The sequence below is a fragment of the Phyllostomus discolor genome, chromosome 7, assembly GCF_004126475.2.
Source record: "Phyllostomus discolor isolate MPI-MPIP mPhyDis1 chromosome 7, mPhyDis1.pri.v3, whole genome shotgun sequence".
Classification (NCBI taxonomy): Eukaryota; Metazoa; Chordata; class Mammalia; order Chiroptera; family Phyllostomidae; genus Phyllostomus; species Phyllostomus discolor.
This window is the reverse complement of record NC_040909.2, coordinates 7,505,619-7,514,936: the sequence shown is the minus strand read 5'-3', so window position 1 is coordinate 7,514,936 and position 9,318 is coordinate 7,505,619. Positions and strand designations below refer to the sequence as shown.

At 45.8% G+C, this 9,318-nt stretch overlaps 1 protein-coding gene across 2 annotated transcripts; it reads left to right on the top strand.

Annotated features, from left to right (window-relative positions):
- The first annotated feature begins 521 nt into the window (after positions 1-521).
- On the top strand, positions 522-6,601 carry ZNF502 (zinc finger protein 502). 2 transcript variants are annotated; one of them, XM_036030440.1, is made up of 3 exons: positions 522-611; positions 4,390-4,503; positions 5,003-6,601. In XM_036030440.1, exons 2-3 carry the CDS (start codon positions 4,458-4,460, stop codon positions 6,574-6,576), a joined length of 1,620 nt encoding a protein of 539 aa, XP_035886333.1. In that variant the 5' UTR covers positions 522-611; positions 4,390-4,457; the 3' UTR covers positions 6,577-6,601. The 2 variants fall into 2 exon arrangements, with proteins under 2 accessions (XP_035886333.1, XP_028374431.2); XM_028518630.2 differs by lacking the exon at positions 522-611 and having other exon boundaries at positions 3,563-4,503.
- The last annotated feature ends 2,717 nt before the right edge of the window (positions 6,602-9,318 follow it).

Here is a 9,318-nt window from a genome sequence, read left to right as displayed (position 1 = left end):
AAGGTTGGTCAACTCAAGTTAGCAAGTATTTTGTCAAGCTCGGTCAATGGATGTAAAAGTTCAGCTAATTATTTATGAAGCAAAGAATTCAGAGGGTCTGTGCCTGGCCTTGTCATTTGTAAGAAAATAAAGTTACGTTGTTTTAAGCCATTCAGTTGATGATATTTTGTTACGGTAGCCTGAGATGACACAGACAGTGGGGTAGACAGCTGGCTCCCCGAAGAGGCCACCAAAATAAAGGATCGATCTAGCCCAGCCCGGCCAAGGCTGCCGCTCCTGCAGTGAAGAAAACCACTGCTGTGACGGTCTTAGACGTAGGGAGCCGGACGTCAAAGGCAGGATATTTTTTAAGCTGAAGGATGAGGCCGTCACAGTCCTGGAACCGGGTAGTACTTAGCGGCATATCGGGATGAGAGAGGGTTTGGAGGTCCCCACCGAGATGCACCTCCCGCTTCCTACAGGAACAGATGCGCGAGAGCCGGGGCGCGGGGTCGCCGGTGACGCACTACCGGCCGCGCCGCCGCTCTTCCGGTCGGGGCGCGGAGGCCTGCGCCCGGGGTTCCGGCGCTTCTGGGCCTGCGATCGCAGCCCGAGCGGCCCCCCGGATAACGGTGAGCGGGCGGGGCTCCAGGGAGGGGAAGGGAGAGGCCCGCAGCAGCTCGGGGCGGTGGGCCGGAGCCTTACACAGGAATCCTGCTCCGGCTCGTCCGTCCAGGCGTGCTGCCCGCGCGCGCGGCCCGGAACTTCCGGCGGCCTCGGCTCTGCCGTCGCGGGCCCGGCCCCGAGGTGAGGCCCGAGAAGGTGGACTGAATGAACGGGTGGTAGAGTGAGAGACGCGTGATCCGATAAGTGTTAGGAAACGGAATCCCGAGTCTGGGCCTGGATACCACCTACTTCCCACAGTCAGTCCTGCAGCTGAGAAACGTTTACGTGAAATTTTAATATCCTGAATATTTCCTATTTACATAAAGTATTCGATGTTTTCCCGTTGCTCCCATATTTCTATTTTTATTTTTACTCTTGATGTCCATAAAATTTCTACCAAATGGAAGTACCTTAATTGCTAAGCCTCAGTGTGCATCAATAGAAAATTGTGTTTCCCTACATTTCAGGGGATTTTTTTTTTTAACAGTTAACGAAAGGATTCGGTATTTTTCCTCTCTGGGAAGTTATTTCTCTGTGAAAAAGTTTTAACAGTGGAATTCCTGGGTCAAACAACACAGGCATTTGTCAAAGCCACCCACCGATGGCTTTGACAATCACCTGCAATACACTGCAGGTGTTGCCCACACGTGACGACTGTTCCCGGCTCGGTTCCTGTCCCACAAAGGGACGATCACTGTGTCCCAGCTGCACACGAGCCTGCAGCCTCAGGGCCTGACGCACGCTGCCAGATTTCCGCAGGAAAAGCGGCGCCCGTCTGCGTTTTCACTGGTGACGTGAGAGAAGCTTCCTTTCCCTGCACCTTTGCTGGCCTTGAACTTTAGCATTAAAAGAAATCCAGTGCGATATAAAAATCGAGTCTTCATTCCTTCAGTTTCCATTTCTTTGACTACCACTGAAATGGAACTTTGTTTTGATATGCTTTTTGGCTTTTTGTAATGTTGGTGTATTTGTCATACATACTATTTCTCTATCAGTTCATCTTTTTCTTATTAATAAGCCTTTTATCTATTAGATATATCTATTCTTTGATGGATAAATCGAAGTACTTGTCCTAGGTTGTTTGCCTTTTCATTTTATTTGTATGTTGAATATAGAGATTGTTGCTTTTCTGTGGCCAGATTCGTCCAGTTTGTCTTTGCGGTTTGTGCTGTTATGCATAATGCTTGGAAAAGGCTACTTTAACCCTAAAAATCAGTCATTTGTCAGTATTTTATTTTTTTGTTTCATTTTTCATATTTAACCCTTTAATCGGTTTAGATTTTTTTGAGAATATGGTATGAGGTAGGAATCCCACCAGGTGTTTGTTCCAGGTAGTTAAGCAACAGTCTTGATGTAATTTATGAATAATCAGGTTTTTATTATTATAGATGCCAATTTTATCATATGTAAAATTCTTTTATTTATTTCTCTTACTGAATTAGGACTCTGTAAAAGCAAAAGCCAGAGTTAAACTTCCTTTTAAATGTGTAAACTTACTGTTTAAGGTTTTCCCAGACACCCTTTTTTGATGATTTTGATGATTTTGATCTGTTATTCCAGAATTTCAGTTGTTCTCTTTATGCCAAAAACTCTAGATGCAAGTTTTCAACGCATACTTTTCCCCTGTATTCCAGATACGTATACCTACTTCCTATTTGGATACTTCAAAACTAAACATTTCTCCTTCCCCAAACCGGTATTCCCAGTCGCACTGTCATCACATACCAAAACCCAGCAAATTATCCTGGATTTCTCCCTCTCCTCATTCCCCGCCCCCCCCCACCCCCGCCCCGAATATTCATCCTCCCCTGTGGACTCTGTCTCTTAGGCAGTCCAGTCCCTTACCGGGACTCCCCTCTTCACCTTGCCTCCCCTGCCTTTCACCCTTATATATATTTTTTCTTATGCACAGGGAAAGTTCTAATGTATTTCTTACAACAGGAAATCTAATGCTACATCTTTTTCAAATCTTTTCAAATCCTTTTTATGACTTTTTGCCCATTTGGGGGTAAATGCCTTAAAATGGTTTGCAGGGTTGTATTTGATCTGTCCTTAGCCTGACCCGGGCTTCGTGTCCTATTTCTGGTGCTTAATACATTGACTTACTGGATCTTTTTCATTCTTCCAAAGAACTGAGCTTGATTCCTTTTATAAGTTCTGTTTCATCTCTCTGGTATATTCTTTTCCTTCCTTGTGTGTCTAATTTCTACTAATCGCTTTTTCAGGGAGGCTTTCTTTCCCAAACAGATTAGGCGCCCTCTGCTCTATATTCCATAACACCCCGTACTTCCACTTTTGTAATTCCCATATTTGTAACTACTGGTTTAATGTCTCTGTCCAGCTACTATGTGAGCTGTGGGCAGGCAGGGGTGTGTCTGACTTTTTCTCCACTGTCTGGCTCTGATTATACCCCAACCCCGCTCCACTTTATCTCCCTGCTGTGGAAGAGGAACGGGAAATCCCAGATAGAATCCTCTTATACTTTTAAAGCACAGCACGGAAGTACAGGCCTTCAGGTCCTGGCTGGAGGGGCTCAGTGGTCTGAGCGCCAGCCTGCAAACCGAAAGGTCGCTGGTTCAATTCCCAGTCAGGACACATGCCTGGGTTTTGGGCCAGATCCCCAGTCAGGGGTGTGAGAAGCAGCCAGTCGATGTGACCTCTCACACATCAGTGTTTCTCTCCCATTCTTTCTCCCTCTCTTCCCTTCTTTCTAATAATAAATAAATAAAATCTTTTTTAAAAAATAGTGAAAACGTTTGGCCGTGGCTGGTATGTCTCAGTGGATTGAATGCTGAGCTGTGAACCAAAGGGTAACCAGTTCGATTCCCAGTCAGGGCACAAGCCTGCGTTGTAGGCCAAGTCCCCAGTCATGGGTGTGTGAGAGGCAACCACACATTGGTGCTTCTCTCTTTCCTTCTCTCCACTTCTCTCTAAAAATAATTTTAAAAAAGAAGTATAGGCCTTCATGAGACGTGCACAGGACCAGCTTCATCATGTGGTTCAGCAGGCACAGCCTGTTTCATGCCTTCTGGGATCTCAGTTGTGCTAAAACTATCTCCATCTTCCTTGAAATAATGCTGCCTGTCCTACTTCCTATGTCAGCGTTATGTGAAGAGACATTTTTGGATAAACTTCTATAATTTTGACAGTCCGAATACCAGAAACTCTAGTATTATTTTACAAAGTGTTTTATTTAAACTGTAGCCTGTGCTTATATTGAGCTGTGCCTGAAGAAAACCTGATGTGACATTTAGAAGAAAGGACAGTTGGTGTGTCTCTAGGTTGTGCTGAGTAGAGTTCCCTCCTCCTGTGGTGGAGGTGGGTGGATCAGACTTAATGCATTAGCCTTGCTCTGAGGCCGTTCGCCCGTGCAACTTTTGATTTTATTGACTTTTCATGTAGATTATTGTATAATGGACAGAGTGTAGTAATTGACATGCATATTCCTATCCACTTCTTAGTTATTTTTATTGTTATGAATAACATTCTTGCTTACTCATCAAGCACTTGAACATTTGTTAATATGTCAGTCTGTCTAGTTGCCACTTCTTGGAGAGCTGACATATGGAGTTTGCGAACCTAGAGGGCCGGAAGCTGACTCCTATTCTTGCTGATGCAGTCACATGGCTGCCCTGACAGGCTTTGTGTGAATTATTAGTCTCTCTAGGCAGCAGCTCTTTTTCATTTTCCTGTTTACTGGGACAGTGACATCCCATCCCCCACCTTTTTTTCCCCTGTGAGCAGGGCTCCCAGCTTTCCAGCCTTGAAGTGTTCTACAGTTAAAGCAAGGAGAAGATTCGTGGGTGTTGAATATGCAAGGAACTGAAGAGAGAGAGATTGGAAGAGAGGTCTGTCCAGGTGAGCAAGCAAGGAACACCCAGTGGGACACACAGCAGGGCTTTGGAAATTGTCCAGGAGAAACTGAATGAAGCTCAGGAGACGAAACCACCCCCACTCTTAGGGCCGTTGGGGCGGATGCAGTGGGCTGCTCTTGGGGTCAGCTTTCCCCTGTACTCATTTTTTCTTTCTCAGTTTCAGCATTTGCCCTTTTGCATTCTCCTACTGTCCTCCACTCTTTGAATATCAACAGCCCGTGTTTTCTGTCTTGCCCTGATCGTTAGCCTGTGGTTGTTGCTTTCCCTTTAGCTCCGTGTTCTCTGGTTCTCTCACTCTTTGGGTGTCTGTAGCTGCCCTTTCCATGGGGCCCCTCACTAACAGTGACCACGTTGTTCTGACGCAGATCTCTTCCACCACTTGCAGCTTTGAATTACTCATCCCACTTACCTTTATTGGTCCCTACTGGGGCCTCCACTTTGCCCCCCATAAGAGAGATTCATTCTGGTGTTTTTTTTTTCAGGTTGGGTGAACAAGCCTGCTCCAGGACAGGATGTTTCTGAAATTGATTCACCAGAGACGGTGGGAAAGAGACTCCAAGGGGATGAATCCCAGCATTCTGCATTTGATGACAAATACGCACGTGAGAGCATGAAGGAAAACTCTCCCAGGGGCGTTCCTGAGCCACGCCTTTTTCAGGAAGGAGGTTTTAGGGGAAGAACTTTCAGCCACAAGGAAGCATCTCCTGAAATGATTAGCCAAGAATATAATTTTGAGAAAAGGTTGCTTTTGACCTCAAGCCTTGTTACACATCTCAGGGTTTCTACAGAAGAGAGTTTACATCAGTGGGAGACAAGTAGCGTACACCCCAGTGAGATTTCAGACCAAAGTAAACGCTCAACCCTGTCCACACGGAAAAGGTCTTGGCAGTGTGATGACTGTGGCAGACAGTTCACTCAGCGCTCATCCCTGACCCAGCATCAGAGAACCCATACTGGAGAGAGACCCTACGCGTGTGAGGAGTGTGGGAAAGCCTTCAGTCGCAGTTCATTCCTCGTTCAGCACCAGAGAATCCACACTGGGGTGAAACCGTACAGCTGTGAGCAGTGCTCGAAAACGTTTCGATGCCGCTCATTTCTTACCCAGCATCAGAGAATACACACCGGAGAGAAACCTTATAAATGTAGCGAATGTGGGAATTCCTTCCGCAATCATTCACATCTCACCGAGCACCAGCGAATCCACACTGGGGAGAAACCTTATAAGTGTAATAGGTGTGGGAAGTCATTCAATCAGAACACACACCTCATTCATCATCAGAGGATCCACACTGGGGAGAAACCTTACTTATGCAATGAGTGTGGCTCCTCTTTTCGCAAACACTCAAATCTCACACAGCATCAGAGGATTCACACGGGGGAGAAACCCCACAAGTGTGATGAATGTGGGAAAACCTTCCAAACAAAGGCAAACCTCTCTCAACATCAGAGAATTCATACTGGAGAGAAGCCCTATACATGTAAGGAGTGTGGCAAAGCTTTTTGTCAGAGTCCATCCCTTATCAAACACCTGCGGATTCATACTGGAGAGAAACCTTATAAATGTAAGGAATGTGGCAAAGCTTTTACTCAGAGCACCCCACTCACTAAACATCAGAGAATTCACACAGGGGAGAGACCCTACAAATGCAGTGAGTGTGGCAAAGCCTTCATTCAGAGCATTTGCCTTACTCGGCATCAGAGAAGTCACACTGGAGAAAAACCCTACAAATGCAATGAGTGCGGGAAGGGCTTCAATCAGAATACCTGCCTCACTCAGCATATGAGAATTCATACTGGAGAGAAGCCCTATGAATGTCAAGAATGTGGGAAGGCCTTTGCTCATAGCTCATCTCTTACTGAACATCACAGGACTCACACTGGTGAGAAACTCTATAAGTGTAGCGAGTGCGAGAAAACCTTCCGCAAGTACGCACACCTCAGTGAACATTACAGGATTCACACTGGCGAGAAGCCTTACGAATGCATTGAATGTGGAAAATTCTTCAGACACAGTTCAGTCCTTTTCAGACATCAAAAGCTCCACAGTGGTGAATGAACCTGGCTTTAGGTTATGGCAATTTCTCAGAAAACTGGCTAGGAATTTGGCTGAGGGGAGAGGGACCTGTAGAATTACTGGAGGGAAGGATGAAGGAGCCTTGAATACCACGCTCAGAAGACTATTTCAGAGATGTATGTGGGGCATGGAGAGAGAATGCAGAGCCTGCTCCAGGTGGGCATCTGGGAGTACAGGGTACTAGGGGAGTTCTTGTTCTCCAGGTAAATCCTTGCTGCTTGCCACTCCTCTCCCCCCATGTGACCTTTGCACCTTGAGGTGCCATTTGATACGTTAGCACTTCTGTCTCCCTTACTACATTCCTGCCACACCTTCCCAAATTGTCACATCTGTTCACTGACCTGTAGGCCGAGGTGCTTTTCCGAACGCTCAATGTGAGGGTAGCCGCAGTTCTGAGGCCATGCTAAGCAGCCACCAGACCTCAGAGGCAGCCCCAGCCGTGCTGCTGTGGGGAGGCTGCTCAGCCTGTGAATGGTCCCAGCAAGGGGATGGAAGCAAGTGAAGGGCAGTCCATGCTCAGCAGTAGGGGGGGTATGTGGCAAGAACTGGGCTGATATCTAAGACATGTTGGTAAAGAAGGCTTTTATCAGGGTGAGGGGCATCTTTCCTGACCCATTTGAGCTGGGGAAAGAAAGAGGAGGTCAAGAGAGACTTCTGGAATGATGCCAGTTTGTGGAAGGGTGTCATGGTTGCTCAGAGGGCCCTGGAGAGGGAGGCCCAGCCTGTGTCCTGGAAGAATAGTGGCTTACCCAGCGTGGAGGTTGCCTGTGCGAGGCTGGCGGTCAGAAGAAGGCACGAGCAGGAAACCACGTGTCGGAGCAAGCCATCAACATGCCCCTCCCTGGACCTGTCTCGTAAGTTTGGCTGGGTCACAAATTCACAGGGACTAGGGGAGAGGGCCCTTGAGATCACAGTGTCCAAACAAAATGAGACTTGGGGTGTTTTGTTTTTTGTTTTGTTTTGCCTTTAGGGAGGCGAAAGCATTAGTGAGGAAGGAAGGTAGATTGGTTAGATCTTTGGTGTTTCTGTTTTCATTAGGCCTGTCTTATTCCTGGATATTTACCCTTTCCTGCAGATTGAGAGTAGTTAGGGAAACATTTCTCATGGGCTGAATTTGGAAAGCATTCTAGGGAGGATTCCCTGAAAATCAAGATACCACGGGTTGCCACTGACTTAAGGTATTTTATTCGGAGAGAAAGGGCATATTTTTTATCTCTTCCTTTATTCCCTTTCATGTTCTTAGCTGCTGCCGAGGGATTCTGCTCCAGAAGATTGTGGACAGCCTTTGACAGGAAATCATCTCTATGCTCTGAAACTTAATACAGCTCTTAAAATGTGGCTATTAAAAACAATGAAAGTAAGTTGATTTTGGAATGGTTGATTTTTTGGAACTTGGCATTGACTGTTTTCAGGAGCAACTGTCTTGTGAGCATTGCTTTGATCCATTAATTACCATGAATGGGAATGTGAAGAAATAGCTTTTCTCTTACCAACTGTGAAGATATGTTCTCAAAACCTGGCACAGGGCAATTTATAACTGAGTAAATTAATACTGTAATGGGCAAATATAACCCTGTAAAAACTTTATATTTTATGCTCATAAAAAATAGTCTATAGAAAGCAAATGTAGTATACTTGTACTTTGCAAATATGAAAAATAACACTATAGCCCTGGCTGGCATAGCTCAGTGGATTGAGTGCAGGCTGTGAACCAAAGCATCTCAGGTTCGATTCCCAGTCAGGGAACATGCCTGGGTTGCGGACCAGGTCCCCAGTGGGGGCCACTTGAGAGGCAACCACACATTGATGTTTTTCTCTCTTTCTCCCTCCCTTCCAGTCTCTAAAAATAAATAAATAAAATATTTTTAAAATATAACGCTATAGAATTCACTGATGGCACATAGTAAATGTTCAATACATATTTATTTATTTATTAACACACTTTAAACAATCTTTGCCCACCAGAAACTATAGGAAATTCCTGGTGTGGAGGCATTTAGCAGAATTAACACTCCTCTTTTTGGAGCCTTGAGTAGAGATTAGAGAGGATAAGGAGCGTTTCTTGAGGAAGAAATGGTCAAAGGCAAAAGATGTCTTGAGTTCTTATTAGAAAGATTTTACCAAAAAAAAAAAAAAAGATTTTGCAAAATGGAATGGGCACAACTCTTTAGTTTATACTGATCAGGATACAGACTGGCTATATGTTCACTCCGAGGAAACAGGGAGGAAAGGAACTCGTCTCCCCACTGTCCCCATTCCATGCTCTCATACTTGCGAACACTTGCTTGTAATTTTCTCTCCGTTGCCAGCCCGCTGTGTGCACAGTCCCTCCAGTGGGGCCCCGAACCCAGGAACTTCCCTCTTCCTCAGACCTTGCTCTTCCCAAGTCTTCATATCCAGTCAGCTGCTGAGTCCTGTTGATACCATCTTCTAAAACCACCTTCCCTGCTCTTGCTCTAGTCCAGCTCCCCCGGTCATTGCCCGCACTTTCCATTTTTCTAACCAGTCTGTAAGTGTCTTGCCCCAGCAGACCAGCTTTCACGTTGCTTCTGGACAGTCTGTGTAGGACAACTGTGGAGCTTGTGTTGTTCTGTCTCCTGATAAGGTTGTATTAAGCAGAGGACCCCATAAGAAGAGTTATGTTGTAATGTTTGTTTGTTTCCCTACAAAGGAGGCATTTAAATATCCTACCGCAGTTGAACGCAATCCTTTCAGACATGTTGG